The sequence below is a fragment of the Pyrgilauda ruficollis genome, unplaced genomic scaffold (assembly GCF_017590135.1).
Source record: "Pyrgilauda ruficollis isolate IOZ18807 unplaced genomic scaffold, ASM1759013v1 scaffold62, whole genome shotgun sequence".
Lineage (NCBI taxonomy): Eukaryota > Metazoa > Chordata > Aves > Passeriformes > Passeridae > Pyrgilauda > Pyrgilauda ruficollis.
Genome location: NW_024527933.1, coordinates 2,258,529 through 2,284,411, shown reverse-complemented (window position 1 = coordinate 2,284,411; position 25,883 = coordinate 2,258,529). Strand labels below are relative to the sequence as shown.

The following is a 25,883-nucleotide window of genomic DNA, read 5'->3' as shown; positions in this document are numbered from 1 at the left end:
AAAAAGCAAAGCTCGGTTTAGTTTGGTGTCTGATGAAGATCTGCAGAAGGAAGGCATTGTTTTACTTAATTTCAAATGAAAATAACATTCTAAACCACACCCTCCCCCCCAAAATAATTAATGCTATTTATTGTGAATGAGTTAAACTTGGGGTAGTCTACATTAATTTAGTTCATGAGCCTTTTTTGGTACAGTTGTCAAACTAACCCAGAGTTGGGGTTTTTGAGTACTTCAGCATAAGGATTTGGTTTTGTACTTGTTCTTGGTAATATTGAAATTGTGGTCTGTTCTTTAATTAAAAGTTATTCTAAATTGCCAGAAAGCATGTTTTAAATACTCTGTTATTCACTTACAGCTGCCAAAACATAGTACAGTGAAATAATGGTCTGCTAGCCTGCTAAACAAGTGTCCAGCTTCCACAATGCCTGTGCAGGCAGCTCAGTGGACAGAATTTCTGTCCTGCCCAATCTGCTACAATGAGTTTGATGAGAATGTGCACAAACCCATCAGCTTAGGTTGCTCTCACACCGTGTGCAAGACCTGCCTGAACAAGCTCCATCGCAAGGCATGTCCTTTTGACCAGACTGCCATCAACACCGACATCGATGTGCTCCCTGTGAACTTTGCACTCCTCCAGCTGGTTGGAGCCCAGGTATGATTGAGGCAGCTCTTTGTTTTGCCACTTCGTGTTGTTGCCTTCTCCGTGCTAGCTGCAATATGTGTGCTGCTCTGTCTTCCTTATTTTAGCCCAAATAAATGGTAAGGCTTAACTTTGGACTCTCTAGGAGTCCATACGTGCTCTAAAAGCAACTTCACCATTTCAGGGCCATCTTCTCATAAAATGGAAACGTGTTCGAATTGTAACCTGAATTCTGATTTTGAAAGGCTCTTGAACTGTGACTGGAGACAAATTCCCATTGGGAAGCAGACAATTGGCTGTCTCAATTGTCAGTAGAATGAGTGAACCTGCAGACTGCACTCGTTCATCTTAGCCTTGTGAGAAATCTCGTTCCTAAATGTCACATGTTTGGAAGTGGCTGTTTAACCAAGTTCCAGAAGTGTGTGTGTATAATTTTTTTTTAAATATGCTTGATGATGGCTTTTCAGTTGCGTTTGCAGACACTGGCTAATCAGGCCAGGAATGTTCCCTGCGCTGTCTCGTAGCAGTGGCAAAACAGTGATTATATAATCAGTACTGCACTTTATGGAGACTAAATAAGTCTCTTCCCCTTATGCTGATTCATGTGCTTTTCCATGTTACTCTCTCTCTAACACCTTGGTGAGGCAGTAAGATGATGTTATTTACTTTGCTTTTTAATGTCCTATCACACGCCTTGACACAGCTATTGGTAATGACATTATGTCAGAGTGTTTTTGTTTCTCAAGTTCACGTGATCCTTTCCTTTTTTTTATGTGTCAGATCATTGTTGTGATCTCACAACATTTATTTTCATGGTCTCCTAACTCCTTGCAATGTATTCCAAACAATTAATTTATTATGACTAACACTCTCTCCGTTTTCCTTATCTGACCTTGCTACTCCAAGCTTTTTTCCACCGAGTTAAGTTTCCTGCTTCTTCTCTTGGAAGATTTCAGCATGCCAAAAAGATTCTTAAATCATTTTTAAATTTTGCTTTATTACATTCTTGCTAGTTCATTTTGTCCTATAGCTTTTTTTGCAGTAAATCCTGCTGATCTGGTATACTGATCACCATCTTGTGTTCTTCATCTTTTAGATGTTGGTTATTGTTTTCTACCCTACTTCTGTTTTTAAGGTGTTGAGTAATAACAAAAACCATCTTTCATCACTCTAATCTTCATCTTGTGCCCTTTTTGTTGTTCCCTATGCCATGTACATGCCCTGGGTGGGTCCTGTGTTTCCCTGCTCTCAGAACAGTGCACATCTGCAGTGTTATGTAATTAATGGTGGTGTGGGTACCATCGAGGAGGTCAGCCAGGTGTATGTAATTCTGCTCCCCCTTCCTCCCCCTTGCATTTTTTTAGGTACCTGATCATCAGACAGTAAAGTTGAGTAATGTAGGAGAGAACAAACATTATGAAGTAGCAAAGAAATGTGTTGAGGATTTGGCACTCTACTTAAAGCCATTAAGTGGAGGAAAAGGTGAGTCTCTGCTGAGCAGTGGAATTTTGATGCTTGCTTTTAACAGCGTTGTGTTTTCAGCACTGATTGTAAATGTCAGTGAGATAATACTCTCATTTTTCTAATAAAATTGCCTTGTGTCTTTAAAAGCTTATTCACACTTGTGACACTTGTTTGTGGTTTTCTTATTTTTAAGTTTACAAAATACTCTATTTAATAATACTAGTTAGCCTTGGGGCTAACTTTCTACTGAAACTGAACTTTCCCCAAAGAATGGCTTTGATGTCAGTTTAAGATTTTAATTAAAGTTCTTTTTGATAAAGAATTACACAGAGTTGCCTAAGAGAAAGGAAGGTACCTGTGACTGGTATCCAAGTCCTAGAGAAAGACATACACTGTCAGACATTTTTTTTGTCTCACTCAGATGAATTTGATGAGAAGCACTGCTTTGCCTTTTCTCCCTTTCTCTGAAGGTGTTGCAAGCTTGAATCAGAGTGCACTGAGCCGTCCCATGCAGAGGAAGCTTGTGACACTGGTGAATTGTCAGCTGGTGGAGGAGGAGGGTCGGGTCAGAGCCATGAGGGCAGCTCGGTCGCTGGGAGAGAGAACTGTCACAGAACTCATCCTGCAGCACCAAAATCCTCAGCAACTTTCTGCCAATCTTTGGGCTGCTGTCAGGGCACGAGGGTGCCAGTTTCTAGGACCAGGTGAGGGACCTGTACATCTGCAACAGAATATTTTTAGCTGTACCTTTTCTTTACAAAAATGTTTTGAAATTTCTTCTGTTCAGTTGAAGATGTTCTGCCAGAAAGAAAGGAAAAAGGGGAAAAAACCCCAACTAGTACAATCTTCTGGCATAAAGTTTTTGATTGTTTCCCCTTCTGGTCCATTAAATGTTCTTTGAAACTGGGAGGAAGTATTTCAGAAATCCTGGCAAAGAGGAGTCAATAAGCACATGCTGTGCACAGTTTCTAATGGAGTGTAGCAGGCTGGCTGTACTGCTGCCTGTGATTGGAATTGAATAGCTGTCAATATAATCAGCCTAACCTCAGCTGCAGCATACTTTTGAAATTTACAATGATTTATATACATAGAAAACAAATTCATAGTTAAGAACGCAGCTAAAGCAAGCATAGCCGCAAGAAAATTCTCTTTAAAATAGAGGTTGTCCTCTCTTGACTCCTGTAACTATTGATAACATTCCAGTACTGTTGCCATATTTATTTTATAGTTTCATGGTGTGGCATTGAAGAGGTGTCCAGAAGAACAATAGCTACAAGACTGCACAGTGGAGAAAAGTATAAAAACTGCACTGTGTTTTATTGATGTGTTTATTACTGGAAGTTAGTCTTAGCTCTAAGTTTGCTGTGCTTAGAGTGGTTCTAAATATTTCTTCTAAACTAGCAACTTTCTTTAAAATCTTTTTTTTTAGTAAAATAAAAAGCAATAAGGAATTACATTCAAGATGATTTGGATGTTCCTGCTTACCTGTTCAAATACATTAGCCTTCCTGTTTTCTGTAATGTATTTAACTTTCATGTTTGTGTGTTACAGCTATGCAAGAGGAGGCACTGAAACTTGTATTACTGGCACTGGAAGATGGCTCTGCACTCTCAAGAAAAGTTCTGGTACTTTTTGTTGTGCAAAGGCTGGAACCAAGATTTCCTCAGGCCTCTAAAACAAGCATTGGTCATGTTGTGCAGCTACTGTATAGAGCATCATGCTTTAAGGTAAAAAACCACTGTTGTGGTTTGTGCTGTGCAGCTGGTTTTTGTGATGAACATGGAGATTCTTGGTTAAAGAAGGAATGTTTAACTATTACTATTTATTAGGTCACTAAAAGGGATGAAGATTCTTCTCTGATGCAGCTTAAAGAAGAGTTCCGGAGTTACGAGGCTTTGCGGAGAGAGCACGATGCCCAAATTGTTCACATTGCCATGGAAGCAGGACTTAGAATATCACCAGAACAGTGGTCTTCCCTTCTTTATGGAGACCTGGCACATAAATCACACATGCAATCCATTATTGACAAGGTTTGTCAAAGGGATGATTTTAGTATCTTTGTAGGATTAGTTTTGACTATTAAATGTTACAAGAAAAATCAAAGAACTCCATTAATTAAGTTTTTGTTCAAATATTAATTAAAATTAGATTGAAATTTTTTTTCCCTGATGTAGCATATTCATCATATGAAGTACTTTAATTAACTTTTTGGTGTCTTATGATGAAGCTTCATAGGGCAGATTCTGAGTTGAGAAATAAAATTTCTCTCCACTGATCCTCTCTATATGCCATCTGAAGACACTATATATTGCATTTAGGAACCAATGTCATGAATACCTTTTTAAGATCAGTAATTGACAATTGTAAGATGCAGCACACTAATGCTCCCTTTATTTTCAGCTTCAATCTCCAGAATCTTTTGCTAAGAGTGTACAAGAATTGACAATTGTCTTGCAGCGCACGGGGGATCCTGCAAACTTAAACAGGCTGAGGCCTCATTTAGAGCTCCTGGCAAACATAGATCCAAATCCAGGTATGCAAATCAAGCTTTTTAAAGATTTCTTGGTATTCTTCATATCTAGCAAAGTAAATTAAGATGATAACCTCCATTCCTGGTTTTGAAATTCCCATCAATGAACATAATAAAGTCTTCTTCAGGGCTCTCAGAGTTCTGTCCTAGTACTTAATGTTGTAAAGTAATACAAGATGTGCCTCTTATTTATGATACTGGAATTATTGACCGAGTGACAACCCTGCTTTTCATCATTTTAGATGCAGCATCTCCAACATGGGAGCAGCTGGAAAATGCAATGGTGGCTGTAAAGACTGTGGTCCATGGGCTGGTGGATTTCATTCAGAATTACAGTAGAAAAGGCCATGAAACTCCACAGGTAACCAGACTTGGTCATTGCATCATGTCTTCAACTTCCTCTCTCATTTACTGGGAGATGCAGCTTTGAAGAATTACTGTTGATTTGAAATATTTATAGCCTTTCCTGTGGGATAATTGATGATTCTGTTATTTACTGCATTCAGATTTTGAGAACCTAACATTTGTGAATATGGAATGCAGCAGAAGTGGCCGTAGAGAAATCCATACAAGGATAACTTAGCCCCTCAACAAGGAGTGTCCTTGTTTTCCTGATTAAAAATGCAAAATGTAAAAACATGCCATGGATGTATTTTTTGTATTTTAAGCCTACTTTTATGTGAATGTCTGATAGATGGTAAGAGGAATGTCTTGTGATTTTTGTTTGTTGTTCTTTTTTAAGCCACAACCAAATAGCAAATACAAAACAAGTATGTGCCGAGACCTTCGACAGCAAGGGGGGTGTCCAAGAGGAACAAACTGTACATTTGCTCATTCTCAGGAAGAGCTTGAAAAGTGAGTGTGGGAGACTTTTTCCTTTTTTTTCATCCTTTCAATTTAAATCCAAGCAATCTGCAGAGATTTTTGAAAACATTCTCCTCGTGTATTCATTCATTTGGAGGGACTCTTGACATGACAGTTCTTTATATGAAATTGAGGATACAGCAAAGCAATGTCTACAGACTAATTCCAGTTTTATTTTTTATTTTACCCCATATGAGGTGAAATTTCCTTTCCTGCAATTGAGTGCAAGCTCAGTGTCTTTCAAGGATTGGTTATATTACGTACAAGAGGGAACATTAATTACATTTTAATTACTTAAGGAGTGAACTGCGTTATTGAACAATATGCAGCTCTGCATTCTTGAAGTTGTTTTCACCCAAATGCATTTTTAAAGAACTGCAGAATGGGTCTTATAAGAGGAGAGATGATTTCGGGTTCCAGTTGTTGAAAATAAGTTTATAATTTTTGGATGTCATGTTCCACGTCAATCCCTTATTCTTGCTAGTTTTGCAAATCCATTAAACTTCACAATAAGCACTTTCTATACCATCTTGTCTTTTGTGTGTTTGCACGTGTTTGTTTGTAGATATCGCTTGAGGAACAAAAAAATCAGCGCAACAGTGAGAACATTCCCCCTGCTAAACAAAGTTGGCGTAAACAGCACCGTCTCAACCACCACGGGAAACGTGATCTCTGTCATAGGAAGCCCTGAGGCAACGGGCAAGATGGTGCCAAGTACTAATGGAATAGCTAATCTAGAACCTGGGGTTCCCCAGCTGATCCCCCGCTGTGCAGACACCTCCCTGAGAGCTCTGGACAACACCAAGAAGGGAGGGAAGACTGGAGCCAATGGCCAGAACGCTTCTGGGTCCCCCACAGAATCACTTCCTGAAAAGTAGGTGACTTTTTTACATCAAGACAATTCAACAGAACATTTTGCTTTTAGATTATCTAAAATAATAAATGGGGTTTGTGGGTGGCCAACAGATACTGAAGTGTGGTCCTGGCTTGCTGTAATTGCTGGTGCTCAGTGGCTGCAGAGCTGTGCAGGGTCTTGCACTGCAGTCCATTGTTTTAGCTGTTCAATACTCATGTGCAATGTAGACAAATGGTAAAGCTCTCAGCTTTTCAAAACCTTTGTCTTTACCAGAATACACTTACGAAGAGTATCAAAACATTTATGTCCATTTTTGAGTTCTCCTAGGAGAAAGTCTAAAATGTAGCATCGGTTCAGGGTATGAAAAACAAAATTCCAGAGAAAGTGTCAAGGCCCAAATTTCCATGTTACGTGGGAGTGTACAAGAAGAGGTGACTGACTGAAATAAGTGAAGATCTGTTTAATGATTTCTTGGTAATCCTTTTCAGTAAAATCGGTTCTCCACCCAAGACTCCTGTAAGCCAGGCAGCAGCTACCTCAGCTGGTCCTCCTAATATTGGAACAGAAGTCAATTCTGTGCCTCCAAAATCCAGCCCATTTGTTCCCAGAGTACCTGTCTACCCTCCACATTCTGATAACGTTCAATATTTCCAAGATCCCAGGACTCAGCTGTCATATGAAGTTCCACAGTACCCACAGACAGGTGAGTGTGATCAGCACTGATTAAGAAATAGCTCTGAACTTTTCTCTGAAAAAATATCTTTTATAAGAAATAACTTTTATGTCTGTTTTGTTTATTTTATTTAATTTTATTAAATATCAGCTGAATGTTCTCTTCATGGAATACTAATCTTGTTAATTGCTGGGTATGTGAGGGACTTGAAGTTTGGTCCCAGTGTTGGTGGTTCTTGCCTTTGTGTGCTGTATGTTATACAGCTTATACTTCAGCCTCCAGAAGAACTTGAATCTCAAGGTCTTTCATCTACTTTTTCCTTTGTTAGCATGTAATTGTTTTTATTTAGGCTTGCTCTTGGCATGGCCCATCTATGAGGGTATCCCTGGGCAGGATTCAGAGGCATAGCACACTTCTGCTGGGAGGCTTACATGTCTTTGTGCTTGCTGGAATGTTTTTGAAAGGTTCCAGTTATCTTTTTAGGTTGCACTGTGCATGTTTATATTCAGGCAAGCAATTGTGGTTTATAGCACTGAGTCATTCACAAGCTCTCAAAAGGTAGAGATGTTGAGGCAATCCTCTCCAAAGAAAGAGCAATAAATCAAGTGTGAAATAGTTATTTAAAGACTTTTTATTTTTTAGTAATATAGATTTTTATTTTAGAGAGAACTATTTTAACTTCCTATATAAAGACTTGCTGAAGATTCTGTGTTTTCAGTTACTTAGTTACACCACAGTACATAGGAGCAATATTGTCCAAACTGGGTCCAGTTGGTGAAGGGCCAGCGCTGCATCTGCAAATGTGGTTGTCATACATGAAATGATATTTAACAGAAACATGGTAGGGTCAGTAAGAGGTGTAAAGTGTGACTCCTCATTCTCTAAAGGTACTTACCAAGGCTATTTACAGTTTTCTAAGGTGTAAAATTTTGGGTCATTTGTGGTTGCATTAAATATGTATTTTTCCAATTTTTAAGGGTATTATCCAGCACCTCCAACAGTACCAGCTGGTGTGGCTCCCTGTGTTCCTCGCTTCGTGAGGTCCAATAACGTTCCAGAATCCTCCCTCCCACCTGCTTCCGTGCCATATGCCGATCATTACAGCACATTCCCCCCTCGAGATCGACTGAATTCTCCCTACCAGCCTCCTCCTCCGCAGCCCTATGGACCAGTCCCTCCTGTCCCCTCTGGAATGTACGCTCCAGTCTATGACAGCAGGCGCATCTGGCGCCCACAGATGTACCCACGAGATGATATCATTAGGAGCAATTCTTTACCTCCCATGGATGTGATGCACTCTTCTGTCTATCAGACATCATTGCGGGAGAGGTACAACTCTCTGGATGGGTATTACTCTGTGGCTTGTCAACCTCCAAACGAGCAGAGGACTGTGCCTTTACCAAGGGTAAGTGAGAGCCAGGAAGGGAAAGCTCCATGCAGACTTGGTTCTGAAGGTCATTACTGGAAAGCTGGTAAATAATTGGCATAGACCTGTTTATTGCAGTGATCGGGACGTGCGACTTGGACAAAGTTCTTGGTTTGTTTCTAACTTTAAAATGGGCTTTCAAAACAGACCACTGTCATCTGCATCTGGACCAGAACCCCTTTGCCTCTTTAATGCCCATGTATGTTGATTGAATTAATTGCATATCTAAGATTTGAGTTGCCATACATGGGCCCACAAATTCTTGTGAAATTCTTCAAGTGATATCAGTGGAGGGTTACAGACCCAAGGAAATTTGGGGAGCCAAGTGTGTCCCATGGAAGTATTTGCCTTCTGATTAGAGTATGGTGGGATATCCAGTCCTGTATTTATTCTTTCTAGGAGCCTTGTGGTCATTTGAAGACTGGTTATGATGAGCAGCTGAGGCGGAAGCCAGAGCAATGGGCACAGTACCACACACAGAAAACTCCTCTGGTATCGTCAACCCTTCCTATGGCAACACCATCTCCAACACCACCTTCTCCTCTCTTCAGTGTAGATTTCAGCACAGAGGTGGGAAGCCAAAGAACCTCTTTATTTTCCCTTCCTGTTTCTGTAAGATGCCATTTAATACTTCTAGGAAAGATTTTCTACCTGCCATTTATTGTTCATAAAATTAAGTTAATTTTCTAGCAAAAGGAAAGTGATATCTGATAATGATGCAATTCAGTTTGGTATTAAGGTGATGCATAACATGACTGCAGAAAAAAGGTCAAGAAGTGAAGTGATTCAATTCAACTTCACTAAATGAAATGTAATTTTACTGAACTCACTTTGTGAACCTCCAGGTTTTTGTATAAGGAACAGCAGTTGTGTTTTCCATTAAAGTACATTGCCTTTGATACTCCAAATGGCTTGACTTGATGAGTAGCCTTGAATCAAACTCCAAGTGCTTATAAAGTCCCAAAGAATGCATTCCCTTAAAAGTGGCAAAAAGCACTGGTAGGACATTGTGTACTTCTGTGATAAGTCCTGTAAAGAAGAAGGGGAACTCAAGAAATAGCAGTAGTGCACTTTAGAAGAAAAAGAAAACCAAACACTTAAAATACTTTATCTCTAAATGAGATACGTCCAAAAAACTGGTTTGAAAACCACTGTGCCAAGCACTCTTAGCTGTGATTTGAGTTTTGTTGGTGATATTTGAGATATTAAGAATAATTATTCAGATCAGATCTTGTAAGTGTACCTGAAGTGCCTTATGCATGTATTCAAGGTGGATCAGGATTTAGTCATTTTCACCCAGGTTGGAGGGTTGTAAGTTGTACTTTTATTTAGCACTGGCTAATACATTAAAGGAAAATGCACGGCTTCCTCTCAGTTAAGTTACTGTAGATATTTGCCTCAAGAAACCTGACACTAACACAGATTCCAGTCTCAAATCTTGGCAGGCCAGGCAGTTATTTGTATGGCAGAATTTGCCCTCTGACAGCTGGCAGGGGCACTGTTTTAAAATTGGACAAAACAGCTTATGTTGTCCCCAAGTCAAGTCTTGAATATGGCTGGAACTCCTTGATTGACTTTTGAGATACATTTACTGCTATTTAATTAAATTATGTTCTCATTTTAAAACTGAATTCCCTGTTTTTATTATTTACTGCTTATTTATTCCCTTTTCTGTAGTTCTCAGAGAGTGTCAGTGATTTGAGTGGAACTAAATTTGAGGAAGACCATCTCTCTCACTATTCACCGTGGTCTTGTGGCACTATTGGCTCTTGTATAAATGCTATCGACTCAGAGCCCAAGGATGTGATTGCCAATTCCAATGCCGTGTTAATGGTAGGGGTTTTCTGCATGTTCTCTCATTAGTGTGATGATCCTTCCATGCTGAAGTTTATTCTGTTTGGTTAAACCAGCCTTTTAAAAAAAAAAAAAAAGGTCATAGTTTCCATTAGTAGTATTTTAAAGTAGTTCTGCTCATAAGCTGTTTGGAATATCCTTTCTCAGTTTTGTAAATAGGCAACTGTGATGAGAAAGTTACTGGCCAACTGAAGAATGTGTATAACCTCAAATGAGTCCGTGTATCTCCTGTCTCCTGAATCTGTAGGATTTGGACAGTGGGGACGTTAAAAGGAGAGTGCATTTATTTGAAACGCAGAGAAGGGCAAAGGAGGAAGATCCGATAATCCCGTTCAGCGACGGACCCATCATCTCCAAGTGGGGTGCAATCTCCAGGTCATCCCGCACAGGTTATCACACAACAGATCCAATCCAGGCCACTGCTTCCCAAGGAAGTGCTACTAAGCCCATCAGTGTATCAGGTACAGCTTCAGGCTTTGTGTGACAAGAATTCATCATTTACGCACACCATGAGCATTTCATCCTCTTTGTGCTTACTGCAGCTATGAAATGCAAAGAGCTAAAGAACGTGTATATCCCACTGAAGAGCAGAGAAGATGGTGAATGCTGTCTTAATTCTTTTGCAGATTATGTCCCTTATGTCAATGCTGTAGACTCAAGATGGAGTGCCTATGGCTCAGATTCTGCTTCCTCAGCACGTTATGCGGAACGGTACGGACTCCTTCCCGAGCTCTGTTCACAGCTTTTCCTGGAGCTTGCAGTTCTTCAAAGTCCTCTCTGTGTGTGGGGGCAATCTGGATTGTCTATTAATAGACATTCTTAATTTTAAAGTAAAAGGCTTTTTTACCTATCCAGCATAAAGCCTTGGAAAAAAACTAGGTTAAAACTTGTGTAGTCTTTAATACTTAATGCAGTTAATAGTGCACAATTACTAGCAGTGTGTCCCTTGAGAGACCTATCAAAGAACTGGAGTCAGGCACTGCCAAGTTGTCATGTCAAAATCTTGAGTAGTTTCAGGTTTTCTTGCCACATCTCACCCATGTATAAAGTAAGGATGTTTGCTTCATAGAATACCTTGAAGTATTATGAGCCACAGTGAAGATGAAGAACACATTGTCTAAATCACATCTAGTTTCTGTCCAAAAATCTAACATTGATAGACTAATGAAGTTATGGGGTGTTTGATTTAGAGAACTTCTTTTAATTCCTAGTTTTGCCTTCTTTCTTTTAAAGGGACAGGTTCATAGTTACAGATTTGTCTGGTCACAGAAAGCATTCCAGCACTGGAGATCTACTGAGTATTGAATTACAACAGGTAAGACCAGTTATTATACCATGAGGGATTTTTAATGTAAAATAAATTGTTTAGTAAAGTGTTTCTAAATAAATTTCCTTAGTGTAGCTGTCTGACTGCACATGCTTTAGGTGTAGTGTTTGGTAACTGAGCTGTTTCTTTCCATAGGCCAAAAGCAACTCCTTACTCCTTCAGAGAGAGGCAAACGCACTTGCCATGCAGCAGAAGTGGAATTCTCTAGATGAAGGCAGTCGTCTTACCTTAAACCTTTTAAGCAAGGAAATTGATTTGAGGAATGGTGAGGTAAAGAAAGGGGTGATTGGGATGAAACAAATCTTGGAGGATGTTTATATGTATATAAGTGCATGAATTTTAACTAAGAGTTGAAACTTGGTTTTAGCACTCCCAAATATTTATTGCACTGTGTGCAAGCTGAGTTGCTGTTGTTGCACTCAGTTATTTCCCTGAGATTAGGCAGGTGCACCTGCTATGCTGCTGCTGTAAACATGCATTTACAAAAGTGGGACGAATGTGACAATCATTTTCATGCAATCATTAGTTTTTGTCCAGTTGTACATGTTACAAATTTAAACATTTTGTCAATGGGCTCAAATTTCTTTAGTATTCATTTTATCTGTTTCAGTACTTTATTCTGATTTGATTTAGCCTTGTATCCTATATTGTCCATGCCTGAAGTTCATTTTTGTCTGACTAGCTCTCTTGTGTTGTAGAAATGTTGTGTGCTAGAAATGCATGTTCTGTTTTCACTTTAATTCTCCAGTGTTGTGTGAAGCCAGTGAAAAGCCAACTTGATATTTAGAGAACATATTAATTCTTTTTTAGACTGATTATCCTGAAGACTGTGCAGACACAAAGCCAGACCGAGACATTGAATTGGAGCTGTCAGCCCTCGACACAGACGAACCTGATGGGCAGGGGGAACAGATAGAAGTGAGTAACAGTTGGGTCTTTTCATTAGTCTTTGTAGATTAGTATGTTGATAGCAAAGCCTTTTGGTTTTAGTCCTAGTAATGACATCCTTTATTTAGCACCTGGGGTCTTGTACTTCTCACTCATATACCTGGCAGTTAATACTAGTGAAGTTAAAAACAGCTCACAGTTTATACTGCTCTTGTCATTCACAGCCATCTTTGAACAATTGGCTTTTCCTTTAGTGAAATGCGGAAGACATTCCAATAATATGACATAAAATGAAGGAGTTTTATGACCAGACTCCTGTTTGCATTAGCATGGTGTAGTAGAACTTCATAGGAAAATGTAAAGCTGGTAGGGACAGAGCTGATGGGCATTTCTCCTTCTCTCTTGTAGGAGATTCTGGACATACAGCTAGGGATTAGCTCCCAAGAGGATCAGCTGCTCAATGGAACAACCGTGGAGAACGGGCATCTGCTAAAGCAGCACCAGAAAGAATCTATGGAACAGAAGAGACAAAGTTTAGGTGAAGACCTTGTGATTCTGTGAGTGTTAGACAAACAGCAGTGTCTGCCAGTGTTAGACAAACAGAAGCATCAGAATAGTGGAAGCATGGTTGTGTAAGGATGAACTACGTACCTGCTCAGACTTGGATTAGACATCTGCATTGTTTGTACATGGTGGAGTGAGAAGAACCTGTTAAGAAATAGAATTAGGCCACAAAGCTGAAAGTCCCAGGCTGGTACCATTGTTCGTATGCATCGTTGTAATCGTACACACTGAAACGTGTCACAGCTGTTCAAAATACCTTTCACAGTCAGTAAGCAAAAAATGCAGAATATTTTTATAGTTAACAAAAATTAAGAAAAACTTCAAAAGGTTAAATGGCGGACTGTTTGCACAAATCTCCATGGAGAGGTAGATTTTGAAATACACTATTTTAGGTTTATATGTTCTGTAGTCTTTAATGAGTAAAGCAGCCTTTGAAAATGAGGCAGACTACTTTAACATCTCGAGGTTACCATTCCAGAGGAAGATGTTTAGCCTGTTGCTAAAAATGAGTTTGTCAGTATTTATTTAATGCACACAATTCAGTTCCGGATACTTGTGCATGTCCTTGTTTAATATTTGTGTAACTTATTTTTCTCCTCAGGGAGGAGCAGAAAACAATCCTGCCCGTAACTTCTTGCTTCAGTCAGCCGATCACAACATCTGTTAGCAATGCAAGCTGCCTGCCCATCAGCACATCAGTCAGTGTTGGCAGCCTCATTTTGAAAACTGCTCACATTATGTCTGAGGATAAAAATGACTTTTTAAAGCCTGTTGCAAATGGCAGGATGGTTAACAGCTGAAAGGCATTCATCTTTCCAGCTTGTGACCACACCATGGAAGCATTTACACTAGCTTTTTATATATATAATATATATTATATAATGTATATTTTTTTTAAAAAAAATAATATTGGGGTCATGCATTTCCTGTGGACTCTTTGATACTTCAAGCCCCTCTCGCATTAGCATTCTGAAGAAAAAAAAACTTACTTTAGTAGGGTAAGGCGTTCACTTTCCACAAATGAATGGAATTTGGACATTGTTTTACTTAAGCTTAAAGCAGCTTTTTATGAGTTTGTAGCAATCCGGTGCAGTATCTGAGCCATTCTTGTTGAAAATGGCTTCTGTAGAAAACTAACAACTCAGTTATTTAAACTAGCAGGATCCTACGATGATACATCTAGTGAAAGGAAGACTAACTTATTTGTCTCTATTTTGTTTCACGAGAGGAGAACTTTTGTCTTGTTGCAGCTGCTTTTTCTTTAGTTGTGGAACTTTGCATGGAGTCTTGTTTCCTGTTGGAAGACTGAGAGGTGGAGATTTGGACTTGAGGCTTTTACAGGGTTAACACACCTTTAGCTTTGCACTGCTATGTTATTTGCAGGTCTGTGGGGCAGTGCTTTGCTGCAGCTTTTGGTTTCCATTCCCCCCAGTTTATGCTTTAGTACTGTAGATACACATACACAGGCTACTTGTCCAAGTAAAGTTACCAGAAGTAAATCAAGTGCCTAAGTCCTCCAGCTAATGTGCTAGGTATTGATTTCCCCAAGCTACACATGAAACAATTTCCAACGATTTTGAGAGGTTATGCACTAATGTAACAGCAATTTTGGGTTTTTTTCTTACTTTTCTTTTTTTCGTTGATAGTTCTCAACTTGGAGATTATAGGATCCAGATGACTTGGCAAAAAGTATCAGGTGCTCTTGGCTTTCCTTTGAAAACCCTGTATCTAGTGTTTGCACTGACTAACAAGATGGTATTGCTGTTTTTTGTACTGTTTTGTTTTAATTTAAACTAAATATTGGGAATTTAAGGTGGTTGTAATTACCTTTGTTAAATGTTGTTAATCATAATCTTGTATTCAGGTTTAATTTTTGTTTATTCAGTGGCAACTTATTTTCAAAGACCTTGAAAATACAATGAGATAGCATTATCTGACCTTCAGAGTGCTGAAAACTGTATGAATTTATGCCCTGTTAAGAGGTGACAGAGAATCATGTTAGACATGTCAACTGAAAATTGGTTTTTCATAAATACACATGAACTAGAGCCCTGGGCATATTTTTTTGAGAAGCTTAAAAATCCACTTTTTTTTTTTTCTTTTAAGAAAGCAGGACTCTCCCTCCTGATGATTACTCTCTTCTTGTTTGTCCTCTTATTTTTCTTTGTGACAAGTTTTACATTTTTTTATGTTTTTATTAACTTCTGTGAAGTTGTTTACTCTGAAAATTGTACTGGAATATTTTAAGCCAAGCTGATCTTTCACCAGGTGTACTGCATGTAAGGGCTTTTCCTGCTAGCAAAATGCTTAAAGAGGATCATGTTACTGGTCGTCTGAGTTGTTATTTTACAAAATCACAGCTATGTGGTCGGGTAAGATTTTGATAACTGTTTTGTGCACGCTTCTGGGGGGTGGGGGTTGGCATTTCCCTGAGGGTTACTGATTAGACTAAGTAAATATTGGTGTTTGATATCTCTCCTAACGAACCTGTCCATGAAATAATTATGTTGTAAATATACCTGCAAATCCAAGGGTTAGTTTTGATATTCTGGTGTCAGTATGGAAGATCTTACACATCTATTTAATACTCCAGTGTCAAGGAATGTATGTAGAAAAACAGTCAAGTAGTCTTTTCTTAGTTTCCTTTGGCTGTTGCTGTACCTTCTCCAGCCAGTGCCACCTCACTAGGGTTAGACTGACGCTTCTTTCACTCGCTACGTGAAGTGAATGGATACAAGAACCAGACCACCTTTGTCACCTTAACTTATTTCCTATTGATGTTAACTTTAACTTAGAATGTTAGACATAAATATGATTGTTGTATATTTTATACCAAGACCATTCTGTAAATATGAATTTATATTACTTTTGAAATGCTTCTGAGATACTATTATTTGCTGTACAATGTAATTCCAAAACAGATATGCAAACAAGTATGTCTCTTTCATGGATATTTAAACAGTGAGATCTTCCATGTTGAAGGTGATGTAATTTTTTTAAAAGATTTTTAAATTTTAAATTGCTATTTTGTTACAAAAATAGAGAAAATATAAAGGTTTGAGAAGTCCTTATTTGCCCTCAGGGAAAGAGCCCTCTGTGCACCAGAACTCCACAGAACATCTTCAGCATGATCTGAGGGTGAATATATACTACATAAATTGATTGTGTATTTACCTTAACTTTTTAATTTTAAAATGGCAATTTTAAAAACTTGGTTGTGCTCTGCTGGAGGGGTTTGGGATAAGCTGCTTACACACATTTGCCTGTTTGTCCAGTGAAATAAGCCTGACATATTCCTGCCAAGGTCTTGGCATATTTAAGAACAAGTGTATCTCTAGACTCTTGTCTGCAGCGGGAGGTCCCGTGATAGAGCAGTTCTCTAGGATGACCATACACTTCATGTGGAAAGTTGGCTCTCAGCTGAGGCTAGAGTTTTCTAGTTGAATTTTTAACCTATAATGACAGGCAAAAGAATTATTTGAGGGTTTAACAGCATGCTGGCTTTGTCTTACGGTTTTAACACTGACTGGGTGGTTTTTGCCACCAAACTAATGCCCTCCAGTGCCCTGACAGGGAGAAGAAGCTGCAGGTGGGAACACCTGGCTCTGGCTTCCTTCTTTGTTGAAATTTCAGCCCTTGACCCTTTACAAACAAGTATGTATTCATTTGTTAATTGTAAATCAGGTGCCTTTGGGCTATGGAAGGGCTTATTTTCTGACACTGAGAGAGTGACTTACCTTTGTGTGTCAATAGCAGTGATGCCCATTTAGGTTTTGGCCTAATTTACTGTGCTGTCAGAAAAGAAGGCCCGGAGCAGATCGGGGAAAGAGATTGGCTCTTTTGCTTTGCTTGGACAAGCATTTTGGTTTGGTTTGGTTAATTTTTTTTTTTTTTTCCCCATTAGGGGTACAGCAGGGATTTCACATGCAAGAGAGACAGGAATTATTAGTATCTAAGTTAATTGTGTTGCCTCACTACCTGGATTCATTCCTTGGTTTGCCTCATTTCCCACATAGGTCTTAAAAGAGACTAATGCTTGTGCTGGGAGAATGCTTGTGTGAGAAAATAACTATCTGTACATTCTTAACATATACTTAGAGCAGAGTGATTGCCCTGCTACTGATATTTTGTTCCTGTAAACAGGTGACAAGAAATGAATCTTAGTGTTTATGCAGATTTTGCATTGTAGAATGTATACTAGACCCTTCAAAGGCAAGGTTAGACTCTTTGCAAAGCAAACTGGCGTTGGTTCTTGGTAGTCTAGTACAGGGACACTAAAGTTTGGCATTTGATTTAGGAAAAAGAAAACAGTTGCACACAGCTGATTATGTTAAATAAGCTCTTAATTAAGCTCTTTGTAGAAGTCTAATTTGGAAGGTTTTAGTGCTTTGATAACTCAGTTGAAATTTTAATTTCTCCTGTACTCGAGAGCTGAATGCTGTTCTTGTATAATAGTGTACTAGGCTGGATGAGGTACAAAATAATGCACAGTGGTCAGAAACAGCTGAGGAAAGAACGCTTAAAATAACTCAATCTAAACTCGGAATAGTTCCAAACATTGGTTTTGTTTGCTTTTTTAAAGCACAAGTTGTCAAGTTGTACCTGTTGCTGTACATAAACACTGTATGCCAGCAGCTCCTTGATCATATTTGTGAACAGACTTTTCATTATTAGACTGGTATTAAAGGAAGGTGTTGAATTTGAGAGTGTAACAAAATGAGAAATGATCAGATGATCTATAGGATGTAAAAGTCCATTTTTATGTTGTAGTTTAATCCCTTTGTTAGGAAGTTCCCTCTCATTGAGGGACCTCTTCTGCAAGCAGAACACAATAAATGTGCTTTTTTAAATGACCCAATTTCCCAGTATAAATGAACAGCTGACTTTGGCAGTAGTCATCCCCCTGCATCTCTTTGCTGGCAAGGGAGCAGGACAAGGGTGGGAAGAATCCCCAAAACTGTCACTGATGAAATGAAACAAATCTGAATAATCAAAGTGCCCAATGCCCAAACATAATTCTACACCCCATTTATTTAAGGATGCTTGTGGAAGCTTTTAATCACTCAAGATTCTGCTGTAAAAGCTGAAATAAAGCAGAGCCTGGCTGCGTTTCTTACTGCCAAAAGCCAAGGTCATTTGCACATAGCCCATGGATTTCTCCAGAGTAGATCTCCGTTACCCAAGGCATGGGAATGCATGCGTTTTCTTAGCTGGGCAAACAAGTACATTATACAGTAGTTGTGATACAACACACGTGGCTTTGATTTGTACTGCACATACCCACTGTACAGCCACTCCGAAGTATTGTGGTTAGCTTGCAGCATCTGCTGTCGCATTGATACTGTTTACTGCGTATTCTTTTCCCTGGAAGTTTTAAAGAAAATTTTTTTTTCTTGTTGCATTGATTACATTTTATAAATTTGCTTAGCTGGAAAGTTTGGGAAAAGAGGCCTGTTTGTCAATTGTACAACCGATTGTGAAGCTCTAGTGTGAATATTTTTACGTCTGTATTAGACATTTTCTTTGCAAATCTATTGTTCGATTGAAATGTAAATGAAATAAAAGATGGTGTACACCCATCATGTATAAAGCAGGCACCATCGCTACGATGGATTTAATGCTCATTTTTATGGCGCATTCTCAGCTTCTATTTAAAACTATAATTTAAAGAAAAAAAAAATCTGTAAAATGAAATGGGGATATATGGGGGAGTAAATTCTATTCCGTTTATTTCGGTTTTGATTCCCAATGGTAATGTTTCCCTTCGTGTTAGAGTAGGGGGGCCCCGGCGGGGCCCGTGTGTCGCTGTAGCACTGACGTGCAGAGGTTGTAGCTTTGGCTGGGCACGGATAGAGCATCCCGGTTCGGTGTTTGAGAGACTCGATGGAAGAAGTTTGCAGTATTGACATGTATTTGCATGCACGAATAAAAATTATTTGTCCACCTTAACGGGCTGTTTGTCGTCAGCGGGGGCTGGGGAGGTCCGGGGGGAGCGGAGGGAACGGAGCCACTCCGGGCTGGGCGGAGCGGGGCCGGGGACGCGGCCGGTGCCGGTGTCGGTGCCGTTCCCTGGGCGGGCGGTCCCGCCGTGCCGGTGCCGGTGCCGGTGCCGTTCCCGTCGCGGGGCGGCGGCAGCGGGGCCGGGCCCGGCTCCTCCCCCGGCCGCCTCCTTCCCGCCGTGCCCCGCGCAGCGGCCCCGGAAGGCGGCGGGAGCGGTGAGGCGGCGGCGGGACTGGGCCGGGGCAGCGGGGCCGCTTCGCTTCGCTCTTCTCGGGAAGCGCCGCTCGGGCCGGTGCTCCCGGGCCCCGCAGAATCTCGGGTCGGGGCGCGGCTCCCCGGGCGGGCGAGGAGCGGCGGTGCGGCCCGGGGAGGGCGCGGGGAGCGGAGCCAGTTCGCTCGGGGCCCGCGGGGATCACCGGCCACAACCAAGCCCTGGTCCCGCCCCAGGTCCGGCCCCGCTGCGGGGCGGTCCCGGTAATCCCGGGCCATCTGGCGCTGTAATCGGCTGAATCTGGGGTTAGCTCCCGCGGAACCTGCGGCGTCCGGCAGGAAAAGCGGGAGCCGGGCTGAGTCCGTGGGCAGGAGAACCGGGAGCAGGGCTGAGTCACACTGTCCGTGGGCAGGAGAACCGGGAGCCGCGCTGTGGCACACACACGGCCTGGGCTGGCTGGAGACCCCTGCACCACCGAGCGTGAGCCCACATCAGCTGATCTGATTAAAATTTCTTCTTCCAGGTCTTGGTAGAAGCTTGTCTCTGAAAGACTGGGAAGGAATACAGGTCAGAACACTTTAATTTGTATAATTACATTGATAGTTTTTCAGCTCAAATAAATTGTTGTTGAATAATGCAAGTAATACTCGGTAGCTGGGAATCGGCCTGATGGAGCTGTCCAGTGAGGCTCTGAGGTTTTAAACTGAGTTTTAAGTTGTGGTTTAAGAATTAAGCCAGGTGACTGACTGCTTCGAGGGCTGTTTGAGAGTGGGCTGTGTTCTCCTGGGGTTAAAAACTGCCCTGAGGAAATAAAGGACCATCGTGATGCATGTTTGATCAGGAATGCATCCTCTCTTTTGTTACTTTATTTTTAGAGCATAATGACTACTGCGGATGATAAACTGCTTGGTGAGAAGCTGCAGTATTATTACAGCAGCAGTGAGGGTGAGGATGAAGACAGTGAGAAGGAGGATAAAGAAGGGGAGAGCAGCATTCCTGAATGTGTAGGCGAGGTGGAGCTCAGCAGCGATGGCAGCGCTGTCAACACAGGTATCATCATATCAATGTACTTCTCTTGGACATCCTTTGTTTATTGGAAATTTTGTATGTTCTTCTAAAACTCTTTTTTTTTAAATGGAATTCCTGGGTTTATGCATATTTGAGTCAGAGGCTGATCAATTCCTGGCTGTTGTCTAACCTTATTTTTAATAGCTGTTCTTTTTTTAATGTTTGACTTCTCCTATGAGAGAATTCAAATTCAGCATCATATCTGAAGCAATCAGGTTTTGGATAGAAAGCTGAGACAAGGCTGATTTGTACAATTTGGATGATAATATATCATTATTTTTGTTCTAATGAAAGCCATGCTAACAATAGGGGGACTCTTGTGGGCTGGTGGTTCTATTTCAAGAGCACAGATATTAATCTTTGGGACAATTATATGAGTAGCCAAGTTGAATAAATTGTAGCCTTCTTATTAAAAAAAAAAATAGAAACTCAAGGACATGCAAATGGCAAATGACTTATTTCAATGTTTTGCATTAAAAAATATGTTATGCATAAACAAAAACGTTTATGACTGGGTCGCTGTTTTACTGATTTATAAATTATTCCTTGCTTGTAAATGGTAGGTAAAATTGTGTTGTCTTTTTTACACGAAATGGCTCCACACTTACTTGCAGGTCCCAAGGGAGTGATCAATGACTGGCGAAGGTTTAAGCAGCTGGAGACGGAGCAGCGGCAGGAGCAGCGCAGGGAGATGGAGAGGCTCATTAAGAAGCTGTCCATGACCTGCAGGTCTCACTTGGATGACGAGGCTGATCAGCAGAAGCAGAAGGAGCTTCAGGAAAAAATCAATGGAAAGGTAGGGTGGCACAAAGGCATTAAAATGCCACGTAAGTGTTTAACAGTTTTGTTTGCCTGTGATGACAAATAAGTGACTTAGCTGCAATACCAAAGAAGTCCAAAAGCTTTTTCCAGATTTCTCATCTGTTGACCAAGTCAATCTCAGGGGATTAATATGAAGAGTTGTCCAGCAAAATTATGAATGCTGCCTCCCCTGCCTGATATTAGGAGCCCTTATTAGTATTTAGTAATTAATAATTAGTATTTAGTATTAAGTATTAATTTAGTATTTAGTAAGTGGGTGTTGAGAATTTAACTCTGAGCTCCAGAAATTGCAGACATTGGATGTAGTGAATGGTTTTAATCAGCTGGGCTGTTAACTAGCCCTGAGCTGTAGTCAGAGAAGTTACTAATTTGCAGACATGTCTGTGCCTTCAGATGATGAAAGTTGGCTGTGCTCTCCTGTATCTTGAGTGGTGCAGGTAAGTTTAATGAAGCAAGTGACCAGATGCAAAATACATAAAATTATGTTAATTTCAATTCTACAGGCACGATGGTGCCACAAAATATTAACTGAAAAGCTAAATAAAGAGCTGGTGAGAAAGAAGCTCATCTTAGGTCAGGCACAGTTTCCAAATCAGCGCTCCCAGCTCGGTGAAAGCACATGGCCACCATTAACCTGGATTAAAGTGGGAGCATGGAGCAGCCACTTGTGTTATTAGTGCAGCTTGTGGAAACTGGAATACCCAGGGCTGAAATCGCTGTTCCCACTGGGCATGGTTTCTAATTAGATCAGAATGGAGTGTAATACACAGGGTGCTTGAACCTTCATGGGTTGTACTTTGCTGTTATTAAAGATGAGTGACCCACATTAATCCTCTTGATTTATGTTCTCATTATGTAAGTGACCCATATAGTGGTGCAGATGTTTTTCAGGAATCTGTGTGTTTTTTAGATGACTTTACAGGAATACAGCATGATCCACAATGATGAGGATGATGAGGAATTCCTGCAGCGCTACAGGAAGCAGCGGATGGAGGAGATGAGGCAGCAGTTGTACAGTGGGCAGCAGTTCAAGCAGGTGTTTGAGATCACCAGTGGGGAAGCATTTCTGGACACTGTGGACAAAGAGCATAAGAGCACACTGATCATGATCCATATTTATGAAGATGATATCCCTGGCACTGAATCCCTGAATGGCTGCATGATCTGCCTGGCTGCTGAGTACCCAACAGTGAAATTCTGCAGAGTGAAGAGTTCCCTCATTGGTGCCAGCACTCGCTTCACTAACAATGCCCTGCCAGCCCTGCTGGTCTACAAGGCAGGGGAGCTCATTGGCAATTTCGTGCGCATCACTGACCAGCTTGGAGAAGATTTTTTTGCTGTAGACCTGGAGGCTTTTCTGCAGGAATGTGGTTTGCTGCCAGAAAAAGACCTACTGCTCCTGACTTCTATACATAATCCATCTGCATGTTACAGTGAAGACAGTGATCTGGAAATAGACTGAGCCATTTATGCCAAGGGCCCGTAGGTGTAGTTGTGCTGTGGGATGTTCTTGTGCTAGGGATTGTTCTCTCTCCTCCATTGTGTGGGTATGTATTCCTCCCCTTCATGCACTTTGACTTTTGCTCATTAAAAATAACAACAAATTCCTAACATTTTCTTAAATTAATTCCATATCTACAACTAAAACAGTCTCATTTCTGTGCAGTTCAAATGTGTTTTACTTACCACGAAGTTCTAACACGATTCAGTCAGTTTAGGAGATTGTTGCAATGTCTCAGCATCCTTGCACGTTTCAATTGAGATGTGGCCACCAACTCCCTAAGAAAATAACTGAGACTGCAAATAAAAGAGTTTTTAACATTCAAGACTTACTAATCTGGTGCTGAACAGCACCAGTTAAAAGTGTGAGGTCCCATGTTCCATTCCAGTTTGCAGTCTCCTTCCTGGGAGTATCTTGTTCTAACACTTGGCCTTAAATTTTTGTTCCTTTCTCAGTTACAAATAACAACAACCCCTGGCTTCCTCTTGAAAATTGTTTTTCAGCTGGAGAGAGTTCTTCTTCCCTTAACCTTCCCTGAGACATAAATGTAATTACAGTTCTTAATACATTCTTGGGTTCTAAAACACCAATCCTTGGAGTTCACAGCAGTCACTTGATCAGAAAATGAGCTCTGCCTCTTCAGAGAGACTGCCTGCTACAAAGAGCTCCAACCTGTGTGCTGAACAGCAGCAAGGAGAATTTTATTGGCAAAATGCAGAATTAGGACTGGAATAACCTCAGGATTTCATCCCATGCTAAAATTACTAAATTAGTGGTAAAGTTCTTTTCTGTCTGCCTTCAGTAGTAGTAAGTAGACTATCATTACCTAAATACATGACCCAATGTAATGCCATGTTTAATGATTAAATTTAATTGCAATTTTTATGTAAAGCACTTTGGAACATCAGAAAGAATTGCAGATGTGTCTGTGGATCCTAATAGGATGTTAATAAGAATGGATTTTGGACTAGAAAAAGAAGAATTTCTAACTGTATCTATTTGGACTGTGTTTTAAAAAGTAGTATGAAAAGAAAAATAAATAATCCGTAGTTTAAAATGACTGAGTTGGCACAGATTGTAGCTGTTTTAAGGAAACTGGCAGAAATCCAGGTTTTCAAATGTGGTGAGAGATTATTTCTTTTCATCTGAAAATTGCAGAAAAAAAAACCCCTATGTAAGTTATATGGGATTAAATCATTGAGTGTGGATATCAGCACATTTAAGGAAAATATCAAAGTAACTGTAGCTCATATCCAGGGTGAGATTCAGTGAAGTCTGTTGTGCAGACAGGGTGCATTTTAGCATCATCATAAAACCTGTCTTGGAGAGGGGATCAAGGCAGAGCTGTCTGCTTGAGTTGCTTTGAAGTTCTATTTTTATAAAGTGCTTTTTTTTTGCCCCCCATGGCAGCAAAACTGTAACAGGATCAAAACCTCCCCTGCTGCTCTGTGTCCAATGGCCTGGAGCAAGGTGAATCCTGGTGAGGAACCTCCTGTGCTCAGGTAGGGGAGAGGTGGTTTGCAGTGCCAGTAGCAAAAAGGAGAAGAAAAAAGGTCTGAATCCAATTAATCATTGATCTGGAAGAATATACAAGCACAAGGGAGGGAGGGGAGAGAAGCTGTGCCCTAACCCTGCTGCTCGTTCATGCACAGGCCTCACAGCTGTGAGCAGGGAGAGGAGGCTGAGCTGGGAAAAAGCTGCTGCTGCTTTTGCCCTTTCTTGAAGCTGAATTTTCAAGGAGTTCTATAAATAGGAGTTGAAAAAGCACTTGTCATGTAGGTGTGCAGCCTCTGGGAAATGTTCTGTTTTGGAAGGAGCGGCGCAGTGCAGGGAGGCAGCCAGGAATGGTGGGTGTTACAGGCCCTCGTCCTGGCATCACCTGGCTTTGCTCACAGTAAAGATGTTCCAATACAAACAGCAGAGTTTGGGCACGGAATGCGAGGGCACAAGGAAGCAGGATGGTTGCTTGGCGAGGGCAGGAATGAAATCCCAGGATGAGCTCAACATGGACATTTAATCGTGGTGCCAGCACGGGTGCCCTGCAGTACAGGACAAGATTTAGCCAAGAAAAGATTACACTGAGTTTTTCTGGCCTCCCATCTGCCTCTTCTTTGTAAAATGTTCAAAATATGCCTTTGCTGAAAACCCAAACAAGTTTTCCTGTTTGGTCACTGGCCTGACTCCTGTGGCAGGGGGGCCTGCTGGGGTGGGCTGGGAGAGTCTGGAGACTCCCTCCAAGGGGGGATTGCTTTTCTCCTCCTGCTCAGTGAATCATTGCCTCTGAGACCACACAACCCCAGATGCATGTTTTCCTTGTTGCTGCAGGAACCCAGGCAGCCCCATCCTCCTGTCCCTGTCCATCCCCACCGCAGGCAAGCCACAGCTGGGCTGCTCAGAGGCATGTTTAAAAACACAGAGGATGTCCTACGAGCTGTGTTTACCAAGAGCTCAAATAGAGGGTACTTCTGGCAGCACTCTCCTCTCCAGAGCACAGCAGGGAGCCCTTGCTGTGGTTGGTGATGCTGGTGGCCCACACCATGTGTGGGTGCAAACACTGCCTTGGATGTGGCTGTACCTTGTGCTGGGCAAACTGGTGACGGTGGGAGCGATTTCTGCAAGTTGCCATGGCTGGAAAACCAGCACAGAAAACAAGAGCTCAGCAGTGCTGGGCTGGGGGAAGCTCTGTGTGCAGGGCTGTGGGTGCCTGGGCTCCTGGGGGAGATGTCAGTAGTGTCTTGGATGCTGTGCCTGGGGTTGGTATGTGTTGGTCCTTCAAAGAAACGATATCAAAGCTTTTCCTGCTAGCAGGAAGGAGATGCTTTGCTGTCCTGGACTGGTTGGAAGCGGTGCCAGGTTTGCCAGCGGTGGCTCAGCCGAGCTATCCCAGTGGAGCATCCTGCCTGGCAGAGAGCAGCCAGGCGCTCTCGGTGTGCCCCGGGGCTCTCGTGCAGTTATCAGCTGGTCCCAAAGCAGCGCTGGCAGCCCCCGATAGCCTCGAGCAAACGAAGGATGTTTGTGGTTTAACTGAAACGAGCCGAGCTTGTGCCTGTCGCCAGATGGAAGGGAAGGATGCTCGGGGCTGGAGCGGCTCCCTGCCAGGAAGGGAAGGGAAGGGCGGTCACGAGCACAGCTGGAAGCCACCGAGCACAGCTGGAAGCGTGCGGGGAAGGACCGTGTGCTCCTCTCCATTGCTGC

General features: G+C 41.4%; 1 protein-coding gene and 1 non-coding gene across 9 annotated transcripts; both read left to right on the top strand.

Moving 5' to 3' along the window:
• Positions 1-295: 295 nt before the first annotated feature.
• RC3H2 (ring finger and CCCH-type domains 2) lies at positions 296-23,748 on the top strand. 8 transcript variants are annotated; one of them, XM_041484064.1, is made up of 23 exons: positions 311-652; positions 2,005-2,122; positions 2,575-2,808; positions 3,656-3,831; positions 3,934-4,134; positions 4,505-4,637; positions 4,877-4,995; positions 5,377-5,489; positions 6,064-6,372; positions 6,843-7,057; positions 8,005-8,432; positions 8,853-9,023; positions 10,131-10,286; positions 10,555-10,768; positions 10,934-11,018; positions 11,541-11,622; positions 11,770-11,904; positions 12,445-12,552; positions 12,931-13,060; positions 19,821-19,864; positions 20,173-20,347; positions 20,980-21,161; positions 22,098-23,748. In XM_041484064.1, exons 1-23 carry the CDS (start codon positions 422-424, stop codon positions 22,647-22,649), a joined length of 4,311 nt encoding a protein of 1,436 aa, XP_041339998.1. In that variant the 5' UTR covers positions 311-421; the 3' UTR covers positions 22,650-23,748. The 8 variants fall into 8 exon arrangements, with proteins under 8 accessions (XP_041340000.1, XP_041340001.1, XP_041339998.1 ...); XM_041484065.1 differs by lacking the exon at positions 10,131-10,286; XM_041484066.1 differs by lacking the exons at positions 19,821-19,864; positions 20,173-20,347; positions 20,980-21,161; positions 22,098-23,748 and adding an exon at positions 13,688-19,035 and having other exon boundaries at positions 296-652; positions 12,931-13,079.
• On the top strand, positions 4,303-4,416 carry LOC121362501. Its single transcript, XR_005956513.1, has one exon. It is a non-coding gene; the product is annotated as a small nucleolar RNA SNORD90 (small nucleolar RNA).
• Positions 23,749-25,883: the final 2,135 nt, after the last annotated feature.